Source organism: Megalops cyprinoides, chromosome 16 (genome assembly GCF_013368585.1).
Source record: "Megalops cyprinoides isolate fMegCyp1 chromosome 16, fMegCyp1.pri, whole genome shotgun sequence".
Taxonomy (NCBI): Eukaryota; Metazoa; Chordata; class Actinopteri; order Elopiformes; family Megalopidae; genus Megalops; species Megalops cyprinoides.
Genome location: NC_050598.1, coordinates 26,669,850 through 26,695,006, shown reverse-complemented (window position 1 = coordinate 26,695,006; position 25,157 = coordinate 26,669,850). Strand labels below are relative to the sequence as shown.

Genomic DNA, 25,157 nt, shown 5'->3' with positions numbered 1-25,157 from the left:
TCTATTTCTCAGTCAAAACACATTCCCTAACCAAATCACCCAGTGAAAATATGTGGAACAGCACAAATGCAAACTTACTGTTTAAACTTATTTGAAATTGAACCCCCACCACATCTGATTTATTCCAAAAACAAGTTCTGCCACTGCCACAAACTGTTAGTTACCTGCAAGCTTCTCGATCAAAACCCCTTTAGCCTTCCCACTCAGGAGCCGGGCCTTGGAGCAGAAGACCTCCAGCAGCAAAGCATTATCTGGAATAGCAGAGAAACAAAGAGCTCATTTTGTGGACTGTCCCAACTCTGGGGCACCAGAGGTGAGCCAAGGGGCCTCTGGAATGTGGTTTTCCTAAGTGGAAAAGAAGCTTACCAAGGTTATGGAGGAGGCAGTCCAGGACTCCCACAGCAGCACTGTAGATGACAGTATTTGTGGAATTAAGGTGGTTTTCCACAATGGCCGGCACCAGGATGTTGACGACCTGCGCCAAACTGTCTTTCAGCAGAGGGATTATGCTCTGCAGAGCCTCCAGGGCAAGCAGGTTGATCTTTCGATTCGACTCCTGCAGCCTGGCAGTGATGGCGTCAAATACCTTATCAAAAGAGACAGAAAAGATGAGGAGCCCCACCTCTTAGAGAATATGCATATTCCAGGCTCAAGCAGACAGCAGCAGTTACGCACACTATCAAAGCAATATTTCGGATTTACTCACTGGGAATTTGCACGTCGCCACCAAGCCGGGCCTCTGCTGACAATCAGTGACCACCTTGTTGATGGCCTCAACACGAAGGCGGAAGTCACTGGAGCCCATCTGCGCCATCAGGTCCTCCACATACTGCTCCTTCTCAGTCATGCTGTGCTGCTTGACCTGAGTCACAGCATGACTTGGCCTGCAGCCAGGGAGCGCGCATCTGCCCTTTGCAGACGCAGGGTCCTGGCGTGGTTTAGCTGGTGCCTGCTAAAGGCAGATTACCAACCCCAGATTACAGATCAACCAGAACGTTCAAAAAGCAATGAGTTGCACTTCAAATGCATGTCGTCTTCATCTCTGCATAATACATGAGTGCATCATGGTTATGCAGCACTGCATCAAAGCAATCAAGATTTTCAGACAGAATACCTGGGTCTTGTTGATGATGTCCTTCAGTGCAGGAATATCTTTTGCTTGGACATGCTTGTTCAGCATCCTCTCAAAGTCAGGATGGGACGCCAATGACAGGAGAATTTGACGGCCGAAGTATCTGAGTGAAAAACACGGTTTGAATCAACTAATTTTGCCTCAGATACAAAGGAAACATTAAACTGGTTATTTGTTCATGGCGGAGAACCATGTCTGCCAATGAGCATCACCCTACCTGGCATCCTGAGAGGAATCCTGTGCCAGTCGGGCGACGGCAGGCAGGATGCGCTCGGTCACGTCTGCGGAATCGGACAGCAAGCGGGCAGCGCCTACCCTCTCCACCAGGTCGGCCAGGTGCTGTGCAGTGCACTTCCTCACCACAGGATTCAGGTGCCTGCACACCAATAACAACATCAGTGACTACATGACCAAACGAACGTGGCCCATTTTGGCATCTTTTAGCTGTTATTGATATAACAATCCAACATTTGCTATCTAAGTCACTCACTTCAGGCCACCAGCCAGCAGAGCCTTCATAACCTGGGTGGGTGTGCAGTTCTGCACCATGCTGTCCAGGGCAGCGTCCACATCCTGCCGGATGAAGTCATTTGAAACGCCAAATTTCTGCAGGAGTGCTGTGGCTGTGCTCTCCAGCTCCTGGTCCATTGCCTTCCTGAGGTGAGCGTACATCATCCCCAGGGTAACCACTGCAGCCCGGGACACGCCGGATCGTGGATTCGAGACCTTAAGAAAAGCAGACGCATCAGTACCACCACCACTGTGGAAAGCGTTGTTTCTGCTAAGGCACAATGAAGGACCCAAAGCCTCTCTCTACAGAAAACAACAGGCCAAACTTATGGCAAATCAGTCTCAAAGGAATCTCTCCAGCCATAATTATACTGACTAAAGTAGATCAGCTCATTTGGGCTGATTTGGTTCAGGTGACCAATGCTGCAGGAACTGAGAGACCGATCCTTTTTAAACATCTGCAATGTGATTGTATGAGAGAGCAAAATGGCACCTCCAGAATGAGCGCAAGGCAAACTTCACGCCGTCTGGCCAATAGGACGGGTGGGTGTTCCTCCGCCAGCTTTCTTGTTAGCCTCATTCCTTTAATGTTCTCCTCCCTTGATTCAATAAAAAATGAGTCAAAACGCAACCAAAAATGAACAAAAATCATTTAAAGACTGGCCCCAGCAACATGAATGTTTCCAGTATTATAGCTGGGTGGCGTGCTGAATTATTATAGTGGCCCAGCCTCCAGTACAAATTTAAGTGAGAGGTGCTCACCAGTCATCGGAGCTCATCAGGGCAAAGCTCTCGATCAGAATTTGCTCCGGGTTGTTGATGGGCTGCTGCTCCACAGGTTTCTTCTCTGCTTTTCTCTGGGCAGGAGCTGCAGCGGGCAGGTTAGCTGGGGAACACAATGGTCACATTTAGCAAGGGACATAAATTTAATGTTAGAAATGTTCTTCACTTATTTAGACAGAAAGAAACAGAAAGCAGACATGTCTCTAGAGAGCCAGCATTTGTGTTTCTCCATTTGTAAAATCTACAGTGTTGTTTAATAACTCTTCCATTATATACTAAGTTAGTAGCAAAGAGAGACAACCAATTATATTGCCAACTGGTGGAGAATTTGCACATTAGATGTGCTGAGAAAATAAAAAATATATATCCCGTTGAGGACATGGCACTCACCAGTGTTTTGAGGCAGAGATGGGCAGATCTTCTTGGTAACGGGGAGCTTCTTACGAGGCACAGCAGTTTCAGAGCCGTTGGAAGGGGTGCGGAGGGTGGGAGGCTTGGGTGGGGACGGGAGGATAGGGGGTGTGGGAAGGACAGGGGGCGTGGGAAGGGTGGGAAGAGTGGAAGTGGTGGGTGTGCAGGGAGGACTGGAAGCCTCAAAGCAGCTCAGGGAACACCTGGAGCTGGTGGAGCTGCTGAAGCTGGATGTTGAACTACCTTTTGGAGCTGTGCAAAACATAAGGGCATAGTCAAGTAAGCCAACAATGAAGAACACTGTTACTCTACCAACTTCTTACAAAACAATTAAAGCCACCCAGCACCCTGATTCACCAGCTAACAGCTGGCAGGGGAAAAGGGTAGGGTGAGCACTTACCATTGTGGACGGTACGCGTGTCCAAGCTGAACTCTGAGCGAAAGGCCTGGCTGTCTTTGCTGGGGTCCTGAAAAAGACGAAATCAATGAATCAGTTATTCCTCCTCTTTACATTACGCTGTTACATGCATTTAGCAGATGCTCTTGTCCAGAGTGACTTTAAGCACAATGTACTTCAATTATTAAAACAATAACCATTGTATTAAAACAAAAACTGCATCCCAAAATACACCAAACTTCATAAAGTTTTGTCAGTATCTATCCTTTGCTTTAATTAATTTAATGTGTCATTCTTTTTTATTTATAGCCTTTTATAAATGATTTTTCAAGTCTCTTTTACACACACAAACTTTTACAATGCAGTGATATACTGGTGGCTGTTAGATGACATCTTAGTTCATTAATCTTTCAAAAGATATTGATTGCACATAAGGTCTACTGACCAGCACTCTCACTTTCCAAATAATGAAGAAAAGTTTTGCTCACCTTGGTAACACTGTTCTTGCAGGTGATTACAGCCTCCTCCCACTGAGTGGCAGAGTCCCGATAACAGACTGAGGTCTCTGTGCCAACATCCCGGCAACCTCCCGCAGTCTGGGTGGCCGAGTCCCGGCAACTGACTGAGGTATGTGTCCAAGCATCCTGGTAGCACGCTGTAGTCTGGGTGGAAATGTTTCTGCATGCAGCTGAACCACGAGGAGCAGGGTCCTGGGAGCAAGCTGTGGTCTGGGTGCCGATGTCCCGGCAACTGGCCAAAGTCTGCGTTGCAGAGTTATGGTGAGAGGTCGAGGTCTTGGTGCCAATGTTCCGGTAGGAGACAGAGACCTCAGTGCCAGCATTCCGGTAAGAGACTGAAGTCTCAGTGGCAGCATTCCTATGAGAGACTGAGGTCTCGGTGGCAGCGTTCCGATACAGGACAAAGGCCTTGCCCACTTGTTTCTGTGAGTCTGATGCCCTCTTGTTCTCAGGAACAGTGGGCGGATGGAGACATGCACCTAGGATTAAATGAAGAAAAAGTCTGAGTTACACTGGATATTTAGGAGGTAGTGGGACTCTGTGTGCCTTCGGTGTTCAGTGGTTTGTTTTTTGCTGGACATGACTTACTTGTAGAAGGCGGAGTGTCATTGCGCTCCCCATCCTCATGGTCTGAGGTGGATTTCTTCGACCGACCCAAGCGGTTGAGCCATTGCCGCAATCCAGCAAAGCACTTCCTCTTCTTCTTCTCTTTTGCCTTTGGCTCTTTTCCGCTTGCTGGTCTGCAATCCATGGTATACGATATAAGTGTGAAGATATACAAAGAGCAATGTAAAATGTTGCAAATACTGCAATCAGTTGTGTGCAATGGCTTTTTATGTAGAAATCTCTCGCTGTGATGTGACGTAACAGAGCCAACGTCTCCATCCTACTCCGAAAGGATTTATACCCCCGTTCTAGGTCTAATAAACGTCTCCTCTGACGTCACAGAACCACTTGGCTTCCATACTGCTCAGCTTGCGGTGTTCAGCAATTTTCTCAGTTAGACAGCCTACGGTAATGATATACGGAAGTTACCGTGCATCCCGTTTTATTCCTTTAGTTTTGTTATCCTACTTAAAGATCCTCACAAATAGCTTTGTGATGGGGATGCTCAGAAAATATAAACCTATTTTCTAGTTATTATAGCCACTATAGCTGTAACATAACATTTTATGTTTAAATTCGTCAAACGTCTAATTGCAACCTTTTTCCAATGCCACCTTAAAATAATTTGTCTTAACTTATTGCGCAACACTTAAACATGTTCAAAACACTTTGATTTCGAATTCATGATTTACAGCTTTGCGGATGAAACCAAATTGCATATAATCCTCCGTGTACTTTGGCACGGTGCGTTGGATTTGTAGTTCTCAGGATAGCAGTGCAGGCCGGAATTTTCCGCTCTCCGTTATCACTTTGGGGACGGTTTTTCTTCAAAAACTGTTAGCCTTGTATGTAGGGAGTACGAAAGCTAACTTATTTTAAAATAAATAATGTTGAGAATAAACGTAGAAATAACCGCATGTTGATTTTTCTTTTTAACATTTATTTATTTCTGTATTTCTACAATTAGTCCTATCTATTTCTACATTAATTTATTTCTGCGTCCACCTTTAATTTGGCGGGCCATCTTCACCTGATTCTAACGCAGCATGGTCGAGTGCGTACGAGCAGGTATACACCCTAAAGGCTGGTCACACTTCGAGACCAGCTTGGTAACTTAACTCTGTCCATGACTCACAGTTGGGTAAAATCACTGGTAGCATTTCTAACATCAGGCTGCAGGTTTTTGTCCATAGCTAGAAAAGCTGGTTAGCCAGCCAGTCTTTACTCTGCCTAGGGAGGGTACCCCACATGACACACATTTTTCAAAATGAGACAAAAATTCAACAGTCGGGGCCCCGATAGATTTTCACATTAACGAAACCCTAGAAAAGAAACCGAGATGCTACTTATTTTAAATACACCGTCGAATATTTGTTGATTTAAATTTTACATCAATTACCCACCGTCAAATGTTACACCGGTGTGAGGACAAGGAGTATGTTAGACTGCCCCATTCATTATCTGCTTGCCTCATGTAGAAAATATTTAAATACCAGCAAATAAATTAAAATTGAAATACCATTCCGGCTGATTAGTTAGCACATCTGCATTAACTTTCAAAACCATGCACATAACTCTCAATGCTATTCATTTTTGTAACCCCTGACAGGTAAACAGCGTTAACGTTAGCAGAAAACGCTAGCTACGCTAACTATGTTGACTTTAGTTGGATGTTCTAGTTATGCTTACCCTAACGTTGGCTAATGCGTGTCGTTCTGTCAGGTTTGACCGTTGATAATCATGACCGTTGGTGATCAGCTTGAGCCCCTTCGTCTGCAACCTGAAAAATATCACGCCAAATCTGAATTAAAATTTCACTAGCATCAATTAATAAGGGACATGTAGCCAGCTTTTATTTTGTGTTACTGTTGTATTAATTTAGTTGTGCAAGTGTGAGTTTATCCTTAATTTATTAATTAATCATGGCGGGCCGAAATAACGAAATTAATAGGCTACACAAAGACATGATCCATATTTATTTGCTTCTTTATTTATTCTTAACATTTATTTCTGCATTTATTTATTTTGTATTTTTCACATTATGTACACATATATTCTCTCCTGTAATTATTCATTCATTTATTTATTTGTTTGTACATGTACAGTACCAGTCAAACGTTTGGACATACTTTTCTTTCTTTTACTATTTCCACATTTATAGAAATGTATTCATATTGTATTTTTTCCATTATTCATTTATTTAATTTCCTATTCAAAAAATAAATAAATAAATTTTCAGGCATTTTCAGTCCTGTTAAGTTCAGAGGTTGGTCCATTTTGATAAAATATTTTTCTTATAAATATTTAACTAATATTTTACTGCGCATGTTACAAATTACAGTGGTTAATCAACTTTTTAATACTTTTTTGGTAAGCCAAACACCATACGTTTTTAAGTTTTTAAGTTAAGTTAAATATTAAATTTAAATAGTTAAATATTAATAAAGTTAAATATTTTTTTCAGTATTTTCCATACAAAATGATTGATGAAGCATTTATATTAGCAACTATGTATCTGCTGTATTATCATTCAAACAGTTGCACATTTTATGATGAATTATAAAACACAAATGTCAAAGTAATTGTCTCTGTTTCCTGCATATCACTACAACACCTTATGCTGTAATAAATGGTTCATAGGCCATGAGAGTGCAAAAAAAAAAAAAACTGAATCAAGCTAGCTAGCTATCATTATAACTAAGTGAATGTTTATAATAGTTAATAGCTATTAATAATAGCTAAAACTATCTACAGGTAAATGGATGATGAGGAAAATGGAGTTTGGGCAGTAGATGTGATCTTCAACTTTCGTCCAAAAACAAATGAAAAAGTCTATTGTGTGTCTATTTCCTCCCAGAAATTACTGAGCTCTATCGTTAACATTATCTTTAATGACTTAAGATATTTTGTTTATACGTCAGTGAACTGTGTAATTTGAGAGAGGCACGGAACTGAGATGTGCAGCACTTTTTCTAATCGTTTTAAATATTTCACATACAAACCCAGGAGTGGGGTAGTCTGGTTTATACCTATAACCAGGTATAAAATTTCCTTAGTGGGGAAAAAAAACAGTGATTCAACTCCTGAGCGCTGAAGGGTTTCTGTGTAAAAACTGGCTCCAGTCTAGCTATTTCTAATAAAGACACACACCTATATATAGTGATATAAGGGTGCAAAGCTTTAGTCTTCAGTTCTAAGCAAAAAGGCAGTTCTAAAGGGTATCACTTGTTAACGTGCTTGGTTGGCAGTTGTCGTACAGTGACAAGGTGGATGCTAATAAGAAAACCCAGAGGGAATGAGAAGCGTGAGGATCAGGCAGTCCTCAGCATCTCATTCAGAGCCCTGTTCACATCTGCAGACTTGGAACCCGCACACTCCCTCAGCCTGTCACCCATCTGGGCATACAGGGCACGGCACAGGGCAGCGGTGGAGTGCCTGTTGGTGGAAGAGCCCAGGACCGTCCATAGCAGGGGCAGCACCTTCTGCTCCACCGACTGGGGCTTCTTTGGGTACAGGTCCGTCACCAGACCTGAAGGACAGAGCGGAAATTGGATAGAGGCAGTCATTTAAGCTCAGTGAAGTTTATTGTACATTGAAAACTCACCAGTTCACCTAGTGAAAATATATGGAACGGCATATATGCAAACTTGCTCTAAATTGAACCCTGCGATCCATCTGATTTATTCCCAAACCAAGTTTATTCTGCTACTGCCCCAAACTAAGGCTTTTCACACTGCATATTCTTAGCTCAGGGCTATCCTTAGCAGGGCTTCAATCTCTATTGTCCTTGACCTCTTTGTATTCCTTTTTACATTTTTTGAGCTTTTGTTTGTGTTGTTCTGGCATCCTATTGAAACCTGCCTCGGCTAGCTTCACTGACAGATGGTGGAAAACCTTTCTGTTGCAGCATGTTCCATCAAGTTTGTCTTGAACGGACTTCCGACCACCAATATCCGGACATATTATTGCTGTTTTGAGTTAGCTGGCTTGCTAGGTACCTTTAACATCTGAATGTTGCTGCTTTTGGTTAGCAGTAGTTACAATGTTAACATAAAGCATGTGTGTACTGTAATGACGTGACGAAGAAGTCGTGTGATTGGATAACAAACACGTGACGCAAAGTCCATTGTTTACTTTAGCCCCATTTCACACTGGCACCTTTCAGCCCCATGTTTATTCGATTTTCAGGGGATAACCCCACAAACTCGGGGCTAACCCTGCTCTGGAGGAGGGCCAGCAAGCCTTAGGCTAAAGTCGGGGTTAGCCCAATTTGGAATGTGTCAGGATTGTGCCAAAGTGAAAGCTTCCTTATCATGGGGCTAACAGCTCCCTTAGCCTGGGGCTAAGAAGGTTCTAAGAATGCTTTTAGCCCTGGGCTAAGTGCAGTGTGACAAGCCTAACTGTGAGTTACCTGCAAGCTTCCCAATCAAGCTCATGTCCTGGACTGTCATTACCCCAACTCTGGGGCACCAGAGGTGACCTGAGGGGACTCTGGAATGTGGTTTTCCTAAGTGGAAAAGAAGTTCACCAAGGTTATGGAGGAGGCAATCCAGGACTCCCACAGCAGCACTGCAGATGACAGTATTTGTGGAGTTAAGGTGGTTTTCCACAATGGCCGGCACCAGGATGTTGACGACCTGCGCTAGACTATCTTTGAGCAGAGGGATTATGCTCTGCAGAGCCTCCAGGGCAAACAGGCTGATCTTTCTATTCGACTCCTGCAGCCTGGCAGCGATGGCATCAAATACCTTATCACAGACGGGTGAGGAGCCCCACCTCTTAGAGAATATGCATATTCAGGCTTACCAAGATCCTGCTATGTAACCATTTATTACATATCCCTCATATATAGACATATACATCAGGGAATACTTAGCAGGTTTTTCCCTGGGTTTTTCAGAGGGCTTAGGTGCTGTCTGGGTTCTGGAGGGTGGTAGTGGTTGAGTACCAATCATTGCTGAGACACCATCATTGGCAAAGGAAGTGAATTTATCCCTCGGCAGCTCTGCCATGGCCTCCAGAATTGCCTCTGTGATGGTGGAGGAGTCCCCTGCTCTGACACTCCTCATGCTCCGCACCTTGACCTTTACTTCTCCATTAGGCCCTAGGTACCTTAAGTTCACAAAAAATGTTGATGATATTGAACTAGAACATAAAGAAAGCTAGTAAAAATGTGCTGTGACTCAAAGTAAACAAACCTGGCCACAAGCCCCAACTGTTTAGTGACAGAGATGTCCATTGTCTCGTCGACCATAAGTCCCCAGGCTGGAGACTTGGACATCTCTGCCACCAGCTCCTTAGCTAGCTCAAGACCTACTATGTCAATCATGTCATTGATGATGCGTGCACTTGTGTAATTTGTGTTTGAGCCAGTCTAAAGACAAAATCTAATTGGATCTCACAGTACACAACAGATTTAGCACAACGTAGCATTCAGTGCTGTGTTAATATGATAGCATGGCAAACATACACTGAGCGCATTGAAGTATGAGCAGCCCAGCCGTGTGCACATCTGCAGCAGAGATGAGTAGCTGGTATGGTGGGGCCACTTCTGCTTCAGGCACTCGTAAATGATTTGAAAGCAGCCCTCTAGTGCTCTGTGCTCGATCACAACTGCTGCTGTCAAGGCTCTCTCCACTGTGTATCCTAAAATTAAAGAGAGTATTGACTGCCTGACATAATACTTGACCTGTTCCTATACCTGACTTCATCTGATTTACCTAATCTTATATTAGCCTCTCTTCTAAGAGCTTCCATGTGAGTCTCAGACTTATGGTGACTGGTCACTGAACTAAGTTAGATTGCTTACATTTGGACCAGGTACAAGGCTTTTTTAGGCTACAGATGCCTGCCTCAAAAGCAGAACGGCACTTACCCTCCCAATCAAAGCAATATTTTGAATTTACTCACTGGGAATTTGCATGTCACCACCAAGCCGGGCCTCTGCTGACAATCAGTGACCACCTTGTTGATGGCCTCAACACGAAGGCGGAAGTCACTGGAGCCCATCTGCGCCATCAGGTCCTCCACATACTGCTCCTTCTCAGTCATGCTGTGCTGCTTGACCTGAGTCACAGCATGACTTGGCCCGCAGCCAGGGAGTGCGCATCCGCCCTTTGCAGACGCAGGGTTCTGGCGTGGTTTAGCTCAAAAGACAGATTACCAAACCCAGTTTATGGATCAACCATAATTTTTAAAAAGCAACGAATCGCACAACAAATGCATCTCTTCTTCATCTCTGCAAAATACATGAGTGTATCATGGTTATGCAGCACTGCATCAAAACAGTCAACAAGATCTTCAGACAGCATACCTGGGTCTTGTTGGTAATTTTCCTTAAACTAGGTCTCTTGTTGATTACGTTGCATTCTTACATTGGCATTTAGTGGGTGCTTTTACTAGTTTTACTTTACTGTGAGACTACTGCAGTCATATCAGGGAAATATTCTGTGATTCCAATGAGGATGCCATCATAAGTTTTTTTTTTTTTTTTTTTTTTCCCCCAAGAGAACTCAAATTGATCAGGCAGGGTATAAAAACAAATGTACAGCAGTGTGATTGCCCTTTAATACCTTATAATACGTTACATAATAAGGTATTAAAGAGCGATCATATATGCTATTATAAGTAATATGTGAAAACCATGGCTTGAGTTGTCGGTGCAGGCAATAGGAATGACTTCATTTGAACACTGGTCTACAGAATGCAGGGACACACAGCACGCTGCTTTGCACAGCTTTCCACATGGAGACACAGGATCACATTGAACCAACACAGCAACTGATCTCACAATGACCCCAAGTGGACATGGACAACGCGCTTTAGCCTAATTTTTTTCCTGTTTCAACAGGCGTTTACATTAACAGTATCAATCGATTAAAACATAGGCACAGCTGAGATTTATAAAAGTAGTGATATTTAGGGTCCACAGTAAGTAAACAACGTACAACTTATTTAAATCAAGATGGATATATGAGGTGGGTGATTCCATCCGTTTCTATATGATAGATAACCATCTTGCCCAATTGCAGTTGAATACAATAAATAATAAATGTCGAAAAGAGCAGGCGAAAAGACGAGAGGAAATTGTTTTATTATTTTTTTTAATTTTTATTTTTTTAACTATATACAGTGACGAGGTGGACTGACAAGATTGCTGTGACTCAGTGGTTGGGGAGGGGCTCCAAGCTGGTGCAAGGAGGGTGCATTTTATCTTCTGGAGCCTGTGCTCAAGTCGTTAAAGATGGTGATTTCGATGACTCTGAGCCCTCTCTCAATGGGATCCGTGAGACGAAGACCACGTGGTGCGTAGATCGTATCGTTCTGCTCCTGGATGTACTTAGCGATCTTCTTCAAGACCCTCTCATAGCGGGTCTCCATACACACGGAGATGGTGTAGGCCGTGAGACAGGCCACCCAGCCCTCCAGGTATGAGTGGCCACCCAGCTTCTCTGCCTCAGCGTAGAGGTCATTCAGTGTCTGCACCGTTTCCTCAAATTGCTGCCTGCCGATCCTGGTCTCCAGTTCAGAGGGAAACTTGGTCTGGAACTGGCAGGCAGTGCCGTACCTGTAGTCCCTCTGAATGAACACTTTGGCAGCAGTGGCCGCTTCCTGTCTGATGTCCTGCAAGTTGTGAGTCTCCACCATGTTGGAAGCTGTGTTGATGGCCCCACCACGAAGGTGGACGTCACTGGACCCCATCTGGACCTTCATGCTCTTGTCATTAACTTCCTTCTCAGTCGTGCTGTGCTGCTTAACCTGAATCACTGCACGTTTTGGCCCCCTTCCAGGAAGTGCATGTTCGCCCTTTGCAGAAGCTGGGTTCTGTGGTGGTTTAGCTGATTCCTGCTGACAGCAGACCCAACCCAGATTACAGATCAACCATAATGTTCAAAAGCCAATGAATCACACAACAAATGCTTTTCTTCTCGGTCTCTGCATAATAAATGCATTATATCATGGTTATGCAGCACTGCATCAAACCAGACAACAAGATTTTCAGCGTACCTGCGTCTTGTTGATAACGTCCTTCAGTGCAGGAATATCCCTTGCCGGCACGTACTTGTTCAGCATCTTGTCAAAATCAGGATGGGACGCCAAAAAACGGAGCATTTTACGGCCGAAGTATCTGGGTGAAAAATACAGGGTTTGAATGAACTAGTTTTGCCTCATGAAAAGGAAACATTAAATGTGTTCATGGCGGAGAACCATGTCTGCCAATGAGCACCACCCTACCTGGCATCCTGAGAGGAATCCTGTGCCAGTCGGGCGACGGCAGCCAGGATGCGCTCGGTCACGTCTGCGGAATCGGACAGCAAGCGGGCAGCGCCTACCCTCTCCACCAGGTCGGCCAGGTGCTGTGCTGTGCACTTCCTCACCACAGGATTCAGGTGCCTGCACACCAATAACAACATCAGTGACTACATGACAACCTGAACATCTGTTTTAGCATGTTTTAGCTGTTATTGATATAACAATAATGTTTACTATCTGACTAAGTCACTCACCTCAGGCCCCCAGCCAGCAGAGCCTTCATAACCTGGGTGGGTGTGCAGTTCTGCACCATGCTGTCCAGGGCAGCGTCCACATCCTGCCGGATGACGTTATTCGAAAAGCCAAATTTCTGCAGGAGTGCTGTGGCCGTGCTCTCCAGCTCCTGATCCATTGCCTTCCTGAGGTGAGCGTACATCGTCCCCAGGGTAACCACTGCAGCCCGGGACACGCTGGATTGTGGATTCGAGACCTTAAGACAAGCACACGAATCAGCACCGCAAAGCATTGTGGCAGCTGTTGTTCCTGCTAAGGCACAATGAAGTTTTTCTTTTCAGAGAAAACAGGCCAAACTTAGTGAAAATATGGCAAATCAACTCGCCAGGGCTTCTCTCCAGCCACAATTATGCTGACTAAAGTAAATCAGCTGGTTTGGTTCAGATGACCATTGTTGCAACTGAGAGATTGTACTGTGATTGTATAGGAGAGTGAAATGGCACCTCCAGGATGAGCACAAGGCAAACTTCACGCCGTCTGGCCAACAGGACATCTGGGTGTTCCTCCGCCAGCTTTCTTGCTAGCCTCATTCCTTTAATGTTCTCCTCCCTTGATTCAATGAAAAGAAAAGGTTCAAAACACCAAAAATGAACAAAAATCATTTACAGACTGGCTCCAGCAACATGCATGTTTCCAGTATTATAGCTGGATGGCGTGCTGAATTATTATAGTGGCCCAGCCTCCAGTACAAATTTAAGTGAGAGGTGCTCACCAGTCATCGGAGCTCATCAGCGTGAAGCTCTGGGTTAGAACTTGCGCCAGGTTTTTGATGGGCTCCACAGGTTTCTTCTCTGCTTTCTTCTGGGCAGGGGTTGCAGCGGGCAGTTTAACTGGGAACCAGAATGGTCACAGTCAGCAAGCGAGAGACGTTCTTCGTTTTTGTACGCAACAGAAGCAGAAAGCAGACATGTTTCGATAAAAGCCAGCCTTTGTGTCTGTCCATAAAATCTACAGGCTTGTTTAATAAATCTTCAATTGTATATAAAATTATCACTAAGGACAGACAACCGGTTATGTTACCATGAGGTGTAGAACATATTTTGAGAAGAAAAAAATGCTGTTGAGGACATGGCACTGACCCGTGTTTTGAGGCAGAGATGGGGCGATCTTGTTGGAACTGGGGCACTTCTTCACCTGAGGCAGAGCAGTTTTGGAATTGTGGGAAGGGGCAGGGAGGGTGGGAGGTCTGGTTGGGGAGGGGAGGTCAGGGGGTGTGGGGAGGGTGGGAAGAGTGGAAGTGGTGGGTGTGCAGAGAGGGCTGGATGTCTCAAAGCAGCTCAGGGAACACCTGGAGCTGGTGTCTTCTCTGGGGTCCTGAAAAAGTGAAAATCGATGAATCACAGTTATTCCTCCTCTTTACATTACACTATATTACATGCATGCATGTGCTGAAATTATTAAAACAAGACTAAAACAACTTTTTGTATTAAAACAATAACTGCATTTCTAAGTACACACAAAATTTCATAAAATTTCATCAGTATCTATGCATTGTTGTAACTCAGTTTACATAAATGTTTTACACATACAAACTTGCACAATGCAGCAACATTTTAGTTCACTGTTCTTTCAAAACACACTCATCACATATGAGTTCTACTGAACAGCAATAACTTATCAAATAATAAGACAAAAATTTTGTTCACCTTGGTACCACCGTCTTTGCTGGTGATTAAGTCCTCCTCCCACTGAGTGGCAGAGTCCTTGTAACGGACCGAGGTCTCAGTGCCACCATCCCAGCAACAGCCCACAGTCTGGGTGGCAGAGTCCCAGCAACTGACTGAAGCATGCGTTGCAGCGTCCCGGTAGCAAGATACAGTCTGGGTGGAAGTGCTCCGGCATCCAGCTGAGACTGAGGTCACGGTGTCGGGGTTCTGACGGTGAACAGAGGTCTTGCCCGCTCTTTTCTTTGAGTCTGATGCCCTCTTTTTCTCAGCAGCAGTAGGCGGATGGAGATATGCACCTGGAAGCGCACAAGAGTTAACAGAAACCTCTTTAAGTAGGAGTTAGACAGGATATTTGGTGGTGGGACTCTATGTGCCAGTGTTCAGTGTTTACAGTGGTTTTTGCTGGCTTATCTTCAGCAGTGTTCTCCTTGGTGCTGTTTAGGCAAGTGCCACAACTGTATATGTGTGAGTATTTTTGCTGAAAATGTGTACTTCTTACTTGTAGTAGGTGGCGTGTCATTGCGCTCTCCATCCTGATGGTCTGAGGTGGATTTCTTCATCCGACATCCCAAGCAGTTGAGCCATTGCCGCAATCCAGCAAAGCACTTTGTCTTCTTCTTCTCTTTTGCTTTTGTCTCTTTTCCACTTTCTGGTCTATGATCCATGGTATACTATGTAAGTACAGAGATGTACAAAGGTCTAAAATTTTGCAAATACTGCAATCAGTTGAGTGCAATGGCTTTTTATCAAGGCGGTTCCCACTCAGAATGACGTAACAGAGCAGGTCTCCACTCTGATTTAAAAGGATTTTTTTTACCGCCATGCTCACTCTAAGTCTGTGACGTCACGGATACTCCTGGCTTCTGGTCAGATAGCCTAAGCTGGTGATTTTGTACACCTCTGTCAGAGGACAATGATGTTGTACGAAAATTGCCATGTATCCCGTTTTATCTCCGTAGAAAGTTTCGTGATGGATATACCCAGAAAGTCAGCAAATGGGTATATTTCATCGCAAGCTGGCCACCTGTAACATTTATAACATTTTATCTTTGAAACGGACACTTTCGTAACTTCTAATTGCAATGTGTTGCCACCTTAAAATAATATCAGTGTCAATCTATTATGCACTACATTAAGTTTGTGGTGTTTTTGTATGCTCGCGTAGCATTAATTCATCTAAAACCTTTTTATCTGGATACTGAAACGGCATACGCAGGGAATCTTATTGAACGTAAACATTCTAAAAAAATCTTCCCAAAATGTATTTTGATTAAAAACGAAGTAATAATATACTAAAATAAAAATGTAACAAAAAAATTAACGCCCACCTAATTTTATTATGTAACGGACAGAATCTGTGGAGTAATCAGCTTCTGGTGTTAACAAGATTCCAATAAGGTGTACATTTAGGTCAGGAGTGTTCTGTGCTTGCTTCAGCGCCCCCAGAAGTTTCTAAAACAGATCTTATTTCATCACACAAAAATGGAAAAGTATGCTATTAACTGCTCTTGCTTTTAGGTTTTTTTTTTTAATCTGCAGCGACTGCTTCGAGGTGAATAATACGTTGTGAAAATGTAAAGCTGAGCTTGACGTATTGAACTTTGCTTCGAATACTTTTTTCACAGTCAGTATACACCGGCACAGTTGGCCCAAAAGATGATGCTTGCTCTGAATATCTCACCAACAAGAGTAATAACAGATTCCCCTCTTGGTTCCTCTTGGAATAAGTACAATAAGTACAATAAGAATACGTTTTCAATAAGTACAGTATAAAATGATCATTTTGATTAAATTTTGTCGAATACCTGCTTTATCTTAGTTCTCATCTTATGCAAGATGTTATTGTATGTGTAGAAATACAAGTGAGCGCTAGTCTGTTGAATTGGCTCTGCCTCATCAACCAAACCCTTTCGAAGGGTTTTATTTGCAGTATATTGTTGCTTAAAGGACACCTTAAAAAAAAGGATAAAATAGCATTCCAACACTTGGGAAATGTGCCTGCATCTCTATAAGTGCTGTTTACCCACCACCGCACCACACAGATGAAACTGATATATTGACGCTAAGCGAATGAATTTGCATGGGATCCTGTATTTATTTCACGGGTGAATGCATTACGTATTGATGTATAGATATATGTATATGTATAGACAGAAAGCATCTTTTGCAGTATCTTAATTTAATGCTCGATGATATTTTGACCCAAAGCACTCGCCGTACCGCTTTGCGTATCCTAGCAACGATGTCAACGCGAACGAGTGGGGGAGCTTCGTTTTGGTGTAAGGTAAGATACCAATTTTAAAGCCTGTTACCTAGCTCTTGTCTGTTATTCATTTCATTGACCTTGTCATGATCATTGCATTTAGCCGTTAGACAGACTAACCAGATACGTGTGTAAATCGTTCATTCAGTTCCACCAAACATCAGTGAATGAAACTTGGCTGCGACAGCTTGTCGAACTTGGCTAAATAAGTGATGTGGGACAACTGTGACAAAGTTACTGTATATTCCGTATCTAGCCAAGCTATTGTTCACCTTTAGCAACCGTAGAAGCATTCTGTGTCTATTTCAGCTCAATATTAAGCTTGAGATATCTCACGCATTGGTATCGGAAATCAATGGATGAGACGCCGTTGCAACAGATGTCCCCTCCTCACATTTATGTGGAGAGGACACTGGCTTTGATCAAACCGGACGCCATTCACAAAGCCGAAGAAATCGAAGACATCATTCTGCAGTCGGGGTTCACTATTCTACAGGTTAGGCCTCTTTAGTAACAGTAAATATTCAACCTTTTTTTCTTTAAAACAAAAGGTTTTTAAACATATTTTGTAGAGTTTAATGTGGGTAATATAGGATTCACACAGAAATATACGAGGTGTTTGTCATCCATTTTATTATCAAGTTATTACTTGTGAAACAGGAACACAATAATTCAGCTAATACTTATTTGAGTCGTTATTTGGTTTTACCTTTCAGTTGCATTCCTTTTCAGCATTTGATCACGAAATGAATGCCCCGTAAAATCATCTGCTGAGTTACCACGAGTTGTTCACTTTGTACGTTTAAAATTTGCACGTGTCTAGATCTGAAGTTCTAAGCAACTCATCAGCCAAAGATGTGAATCCTCATCGCCATTGCCAGCGTCATAGCCGCCTTGCTTTGTGTCTGACAGAAGAGAAGACTGCAGCTGAGCCCGGAGCAGTGCAGTGATTTTTATGCAGAACAGTACGGCAAACTGTTCTTCCCCAGCCTTACTGCCTTCATGAGCTCCGGTCCCATCACGGCCCTGGTACTGGCCCGGGACCACAGCATCGCACTGTGGAAGGCCTTGATTGGGCCTGCCAACAGTTCCAAGGCAAAAGAGACACATCCTCATTGGTAGTCAGATTAATGTTTTTTTCATATCATTACTGTGAAATCTGCGTGTGTATATGTGTGTAAGGTCAACAAACAGTGTAACCTTCTTAATATCCTTTTCAACAATTAACGTAAGCTGGGGACAAGAATCCAGCAAACATTTTTAAAGGGTTTCAGTATTTGTGCATACTTGATGCTGAGTTATAACTTGATGTTGCAGGAATACTACTTTGCAACACGGCCCACTGACTTTAATTGTCTGTTCACAACATTTCTGCAGCTAAGTATGATATCATTGGTTAAATCCATGCTCTAAAACTATGTATGCGCAAAAAGCTTTAATTAGCTACTTTGAGGGGAACAATAAATAGGGTTTCTACTTGATATGTAAAGAGTCATTATTGAAAACAGCTGTAAGCAGCTGCTGGTTTTAGGGGGGAAAAAAAAACATGACATTAAAAGTGATGTGACATCGAGTGATGTAACAGGGTTCATTTGTACTTGTATGACATCTAAGTCATATCAAGCAAACCATAGAGAGATGTATGGTATCAGTGCTGCTCACTGTATCTGTCCTACTACATTTATGTTCGCCTCCTGATCTAGTCTGAGGGCCAAGTATGGAACCTCTGACCTGAGGAATGCAGTGCATGGCAGTGACAGTTTCTCCGCTGCAGAGAGGGAGATCAAATTCATGTTTCCCAGCTGTGAGTACACCGCAATCTCAAAGGTCTTCTCTTTGAAAGCGTGGGGAAAAGCCAGCTTATGCCCCAAAGCTGGCTTTTTTCCAGCTTCCAGCTTGGAGAAGACCTGCTTTTGTTTGAAGGCAGCAGGTCCTGTATAATTTAAATAATAATAATAGTCATAATAAATTTAAATAAGAACTAAAAACTATAATTATATTTTATGGGAAAGTTACTTCAGACTACGTTTTGTTTGCAAATTTTGCTTGAAAGTACATGAAGTGGTGCTGATACTTTTGTATGGATACAGAAAATTTAGCGTGTACAGTTCAGGTACCGTTAGCATTCCAGTTGCAACACAATGTTTTGTTCTTTTTAGTCAGTTTTGGATCCTTAAATAAAAGCTTGGTGTGAACACTCCTGTATGAATACAATGACTGTGAGTTTCCTGCATGTCCCTCTGCCCAGCTTTGATTGAACCAATACCCATGGGTGAGTCAGCCAAAGATTACCTGAGCAGGTTTGTGAACCCCACGCTGCTTACAGGACTGACAGAGCTCTGCAAGAGGAAGCCAGCAGATCCTTTTGTAAGTAAATGGGTAGTGATTTGGGGAAAGGGGTTGAAGGTGTCAGATATAGGGGCAAAGGTGTTGTGGGGAACTGGAGTAAGAGTGACAATTAGGCATGAGGTATTCTCAATCATCACTGCTCAGTAATATCATGCTTGATTGACAAACCTGCTTCAGTTTGTGTACTTGTATTCGGAATGGGTTCTGATCATTTATCATGTCCTTTTCTGTCTTGTGTGTTCTTTCAAAAGACCTGGCTAGCTGATTGGCTGGTCGAGAACAATCCCAACAAGCCTAAAATATCTGATGGACCAATAATTGAGGAGGCAAAATAAATCAGAGGCATCTGCCAAAGAGGTCAGAGGCCAAAAGGGAAATGAGTGGTAATGCTATGTTACAAGTCAGGATTTTTGTAATAAAAAGTACCATTTCTTGGATGCCTTTAATGAAATAAAAAAAATTGTGATGCTGTACTGTCATTGCTTTTCTCTTGCTTAGATTTGTGTCTTATGTGAGCACGTGATTAAGATGTAAATATTGGTTAATTAAGATTGTGCAGCATTGTCCACATTGAAAAACAAAGGCGGGATCAAAGTGCCTTTTTTGTGAGTTTTGTGTCTGTGCAGTGCTATACGAAAAGGAGGGACAGACATAAACCAAGAGGGGCACTTAAGTAGGCGATGGAACTTTTCATGTCGAGAATAAAATTCAGTACTGTAACTGTCCTGAGGCAGAAATATTTTGTGTTGCATGTACAGAATGTAGGACAATTAATAAAACAATACACTATATAATATATACAGTATAATGTGTTTAGTCATGGTAAGCAGAGATTATGGGGTCATTCGACATTTAAAAAGAACAAATTTCACATTGTATTCCAAAGCTCCATCCATCGACAAGTCATCATCTATAAAAGGGCCTGTAGTTCAGAGTCCTTGCCCTCTGTCTGCTATCTTGGGTTGTTTATAAGGACAGTCATGTTTGAATGAATGGCATTTTGGCCATGCTACTTCTGTCTTCTTTTTTGATCTTTCAGAAAGTTACGGAAGTACTAATGGTCACAAACGATGCAGATTCATGATTCATGTTTGCCATGGGGGTGCATATATATGTACACACTATGTTCTTCGTAATCGGTTTTGGCGTAATTATGAAATAACGACACTTTATCAAATGCCAAACAATAACAACTGTGGCGGTGGTCTAACAACTGTTTAGGTTTCGTATGAAACTTGTGGAAATGTAGCTTGATCAGCGTAACACAGTTTAGATGTGGGAGGAACCATTCCATCTTCTGGCAATATCTGGAAAAAACGATTTATGCCACGGGTTAGTGCGCATGTCCACAAAGTTGCTTTCTTTCTTGATCAAAATATAAATACCTGAGAGCAGCATTTAATTGCCAAAGTGGAGAGAGCAAACTTCGGTTGCTAACTGTTGCAATTTTCTGCTAGTTACTCTCCCGACTAGCGCAACAGAACAAGACAGGAGAGTCTGACGCAGTTAAAGATTCCAGATGCAACTGCAGATTCTTTAATTTTCAGAATTCAACATTTTCAGTCAAACATTAATTTCATAGGCTAACACAGGAAATGGGTGCGTAGTATTCAGATATCAATTCGTATTGCGGTAACGGTAGCCATTTTCATCTGAGTTTTATGTAAAATAACCACTTGATGAAGATATTCAATAGTAGCATGTGGCTGCTGGAGAGCAAGTCAGGCGTTAATATTAACTGTTACAGTACAAACGTGAATGTAGTTCGTTTCAGATCTTTAAAATGACTTACACGCGCGATTTCCCTGTACTTTAAAGCGGGCCTAGCGACTTTAAATAAAAACACACTAAACGGAAGCGCTCGGTAGGCGGGTTCTAGGAAAGAGAACGAATAGAAAGGGGTGGTCATTGTGATTGGCAACTCATAAGGCCAAATCATGGCTGTCTTTATTGAAAGGGGGCTTCTTATCCGGTGGTATAAATGTTGCCACGAGTTGGCATTGTACGGGAGAATCCATCTTGAAGAGCAGTCTCCGATTGTTCCAGCAGTAAGCACCTTTGGGCGTTTATTTTAGCATTAAACATGATTTCGCTAGACGTAATATACTCCAAACTGGAAGTTAAGCGGAGAAATTAATTTATAAAATCAGAAGACGTTCTTCACGGCGCTCGTATTCAGCCACTCGAGAAGTAGATTGTAGTTATGGCGAACGCGGCCTTTCGGTTTAGTAGCTAGCTAAATTGGCCATTACGTAAGCGAGTTCGTTAGCTGGCTACATTGTTTAGCAACACGATTTGATACATTTTATGTGGTTTCAGATATCCTTACAGCCAGATGTTATATACCGAAGCAATATTTTAGCACCATAGTCATCATGTAGAGGGATAACTTAACCATAATTTAGGTTTTTATCTTAAGGCAAAATGGAGGTAGCTCTCGGGCTAACTAAGTGCATGATATGGCTAGCTAGCTTACTAGCGCGCTAAAATATGTGGCTTCTAACGTCCATTTCTAAATGTAACGATATTTTCGTTTGTTCCAGATAAAGGGTTCAGTGTACCATCATGTCTGACACCGAGCAGCAGTTCATGGAAACCTCAGAAAATGGCCACGAAGGCGAGGAGGACTTGAACGGAGCCGAGCCTACGGAACAGACGGAAGCGGTCGCCGAGGCTGAAGCTGAGGGAGAAACTGAAGCCGAAGGGGAGGAAGCCACGACAGAGGGGGATTCGCAAAACGGCGCATCAGAAGGCGGACAAATCAACGCAAGCAAGGGCGAGGAGGATGCGGGGTATGTGTTTCCAGTGCAAAATAATTTTAAGTGTGCAATTGTGCAAGGCTGCTGAACGGTGCCTAAAGGTTGGCGCCCGGGAAATCTCCTTTGTTCTTGCTGCCTTTGTTGGCGCCATGTGCCGTGAGATGGGGGATGGGCACATCGGTGGGATGTTAGCGTGTGCCATGACCAGCCACATTAACGCTGGTTGTAATTTATCTGGATGTTCACGGTGTTCGATTGCGTAATATATTTATTTATTTTTTTTTACAAAGCGGTAGTGCTGTGCAGCGCACTAGCGACGCGCGCGTGGTTTGCGGTCGTGTGGACTTCTGAGTATTGTGCGCTCAAAGCGGGTGTATTAAAGTACCCCTTTACATCCCCTTATTTTTGTTTCTCTAGGAAAATGTTTGTTGGTGGACTGAGCTGGGACACCAGCAAGAAAGATCTCAAAGATTACTTCTCGAAATTTGGTGAAGTTACAGACTGCACCATAAAGATGGACCCCAACACAGGACGATCGAGAGGCTTTGGGTTTATTCTATTTAAGGAATCATCCAGTGTGGACAAAGTGAGTTTTGTGTTGATTTGCTTACAGTATGGATTTGATATTTGTCAATGGTGGTTAATTTTACTAGGTGCTTGACTGAATTTTTTCCCCTCAACTAGGTGCTTGAGCAGAAGGAACACAGGTTAGATGGACGGCAGATTGACCCAAAGAAGGCTATGGCTATGAAGAAGGAGCCAGTAAAGAAAATCTTTGTTGGTGGTCTGAATCCAGAGACAACGGAGGAGAAGATTCGGGAATATTTTGGAACATTTGGAGAGGTGGGTGACTGGCGTGATTTGTACTTTGCTTTTGTTTTGTTACCTTCATGCTTGTTTTGGCATACGCATAATATTCCATTCTGATTTGCAGATTGAATCCATTGAGCTTCCGATGGACCCAAAGACAAACAAAAGGCGGGGATTCGTCTTCATCACATTCAAGGAAGAGTCACCTGTCAAAAAAGTCCTTGAAAAGAAATACCATAACGTTAGCGGAAGCAAGGTAAACAGAAAATATGGCCATGGCTGTACATCCATTTGTTATAGTTGCACAGTCTATACCTAGGATGTATAGTGGGTGCTTAGTGTTGTGTGGAGTTGCTGCAAGGGTGGGTGTGTCCTGTTGACTACTTGGTTTACTTTAAGTCTTTTGATTAGATTATGCTAATACTGTTTCTGGAGTAGTGTTTCTGCAGCATTGTCCCCGTTATCAGTGCATTGTGTGACTGGCATTGATTGGAACATGGCATAACCTGACTAATTGCTTTTTTGTGTTTTCTCAAAGTGCGAGATAAAAATCGCCCAGCCCAAGGAAGTGTATCAGCAGCAGCAGTTTGGTGGCCGTGGGGGTGGATATGGAAGAGGCAGGGGTCGTGGTGGTGAGTATCCAGTGGTGCATGCATTCAGGTTGTGCTCACCCTTTCTGTGGATTCATTAACAACAAAATGCTTTACCGATTCCAGGCCAGAACCAGAACTGGAACCAAGGCTACAACAACTACTGGAATCAGGGCTACGGCAACCAGGGCTATGGCTATGGTGGTCAGCAGGGCTACGGTGGATATGGAGGTTACGGCAACTATGACTACTCTGCGGGGTACTATGGCTATGGTGGAGGCTACGACTACAGTAAGTATGGTCCACTCTAAGCTGTTTGCCAGTTGTTTGTCTTTGCACAGAAGCACTGAGGCCTTTCTTTTTCATCCTGCAGACCAGGGCAATACAAGCTATGGGAAAACTCCAAGACGTGGAGGCCACCAGAGTAGCTACAAGCCATACTGATCACATGTAGTGCAGGTATGCATTCTGGCATCATGTATGGTGGTATGATGTAGTACAGCCATTTGTGCCATTTATTTCTAAGTGCCAAATTACTTATGTCTGATCTTCCAATCTGGATTGTGTTCCATTTGGGGGTAGGGCAATATTTGCATACTGGAATCTTTAAAGTGGATTCTGGCTATGTCCGTCAGTTCAGTTTTTATGAATGGGAAGGGTGGGACAGTTGTCACAAGTCAAAATCTTGATGCGGTTTTGGTCTCAGGACATGTTAAAAAGATGCATCTCTACAAACACTACTTGATCAATAAGGGTTGAAGGTGGTGGACCATGTTAAGGCATTGGGGTTTTGGGCAACTGGTGAAATAAATGCTTGTATGAAATTTAGATGCTCTGTGTCCTGATTTTCCTCAGTTTCTCTCTTGAGGGGCTCATGACTAACAAGCAGAATTAACCTTATCAGAGATCCTTCTCGTCTTTACACACGCTTCTTAAACCTGCTGTTTCTGTTTTTGCTCTTTGATGCCAGCAGCTTTACACACACGCAGTATGCAACATGTTATGTCTCTTCCTCTTTCAAGGACTAAAGTAATTAAGAGCAAGAGCCCGAGGTCCGGCAACAGCAAACGTGGGGTCTGACTTTCCTTTGGAGTTGGCAGAATTACAGACTCGTGCTCCATTTGTACAGAACAAGTGAGGAATTGGGGAAGCAAATGTCACTTTTCCACTTTTATTTTATATTGTTTTGTGTCCATATACATTTCCAGAGATGGAAGTGTTATTTTTACTGTACTTTTTGGTACCTTTTTTGAATCTAATGTATTGTATGGTTGTATTTTACATGTCTACTGGATTTACCACAAACGAGATCAGAGCCGCCAGCGCTCTGGAAATAAACAATTTTGAGTAATTTTTTCGGTGTTTCTAGATTTTTAGTTTCTCCTTGTGCCGAGTGTCTGCAAGTTGCATGGCTACAGAGCTGTGGGAGGGGGTATAAGATAAAAAGGGATTAAACTAATCAAAGATTTCATTGTAAGCTTGTCTAGTGAATGTCAGCAGTTGGCTAGTAGAGGGCAACCAGCATTTTTTTTTTTTTTTTTTGGCTTTTAAGGAGTTTTACAAACTTTTTTTTTTTGTCTGCGGTTGAAAGTGGCTTTGATAGTGTTAAAGTATAACATTAAGCTTAAGCCTGTAAATGTAAGAGGGCACTCCCTCTCTCACTGGAAACTCATTCCTCTAGTGTCTTGGGCAAATTGTTAGAAATAAACTTTTGGTTTATATTATATGTGTGGATCCTTTTATTTATCAATACTTGTAATGCTTTGTGGTTAATGTTACTAATTCTGCCTTTTCATAACGTTAATGCTTGCTTTT

The 25,157-nt window shown here is 42.9% G+C and overlaps 3 protein-coding genes across 4 annotated transcripts; 2 read left to right on the top strand and 1 right to left on the bottom strand.

The window, feature by feature from the left end:
• Positions 1-11,566: 11,566 nt before the first annotated feature.
• LOC118791436 (golgin subfamily A member 7-like) lies at positions 11,567-12,028 on the bottom strand. Its single transcript, XM_036548797.1, has one exon. It carries the CDS (start codon positions 12,002-12,004, stop codon positions 11,567-11,569), a length of 438 nt encoding a protein of 145 aa, XP_036404690.1. The 5' UTR covers positions 12,005-12,028.
• Positions 12,029-16,821: 4,793 nt separating this feature from the next.
• Positions 16,822-19,518, top strand: nme5 (NME/NM23 family member 5). The gene is made up of 6 exons (XM_036548796.1): positions 16,822-16,855; positions 17,144-17,330; positions 17,747-17,952; positions 18,538-18,638; positions 19,083-19,201; positions 19,435-19,518. The coding sequence occupies exons 2-6, from the start codon at positions 17,190-17,192 to the stop codon at positions 19,516-19,518; spliced, it is 651 nt and encodes a 216-aa protein (XP_036404689.1). The 5' UTR covers positions 16,822-16,855; positions 17,144-17,189.
• A 1,655-nt stretch (positions 19,519-21,173) lies between these two features.
• Positions 21,174-25,063, top strand: LOC118790861 (heterogeneous nuclear ribonucleoprotein A/B-like). 2 transcript variants are annotated; one of them, XM_036547961.1, is made up of 9 exons: positions 21,174-21,231; positions 21,727-21,975; positions 22,360-22,528; positions 22,627-22,785; positions 22,877-23,008; positions 23,291-23,384; positions 23,469-23,633; positions 23,716-23,801; positions 24,365-25,063. In XM_036547961.1, exons 2-8 carry the CDS (start codon positions 21,749-21,751, stop codon positions 23,784-23,786), a joined length of 1,017 nt encoding a protein of 338 aa, XP_036403854.1. In that variant the 5' UTR covers positions 21,174-21,231; positions 21,727-21,748; the 3' UTR covers positions 23,787-23,801; positions 24,365-25,063. The 2 variants fall into 2 exon arrangements, with proteins under 2 accessions (XP_036403854.1, XP_036403855.1); XM_036547962.1 differs by lacking the exon at positions 23,716-23,801.
• Positions 25,064-25,157: the final 94 nt, after the last annotated feature.

Bases quoted from the DNA above. Each gene is read 5' to 3' on its own strand.
- LOC118791436 (XM_036548797.1), bottom strand. From the start codon at position 12,004: ATGGTGGAGACTCACAACTTGCAGGACATCAGACAGGAAGCGGCCACT.
- nme5 (XM_036548796.1), top strand. From the start codon at position 17,190: ATGGATGAGACGCCGTTGCAACAGATGTCCCCTCCTCACATTTATGTG. The intron at 17,331-17,746 runs GTTAGGCCTCTT...TGTGTCTGACAG, and splicing joins CGGGGTTCACTATTCTACAG to AAGAGAAGACTGCAGCTGAG. The intron at 18,639-19,082 runs GTGAGTACACCG...CCCTCTGCCCAG, and splicing joins CAAATTCATGTTTCCCAGCT to CTTTGATTGAACCAATACCC.
- LOC118790861 (XM_036547961.1), top strand. From the start codon at position 21,749: ATGTCTGACACCGAGCAGCAGTTCATGGAAACCTCAGAAAATGGCCAC. The intron at 23,385-23,468 runs GTGAGTATCCAG...TACCGATTCCAG, and splicing joins AAGAGGCAGGGGTCGTGGTG to GCCAGAACCAGAACTGGAAC. The intron at 23,634-23,715 runs GTAAGTATGGTC...TTCATCCTGCAG, and splicing joins TGGTGGAGGCTACGACTACA to ACCAGGGCAATACAAGCTAT.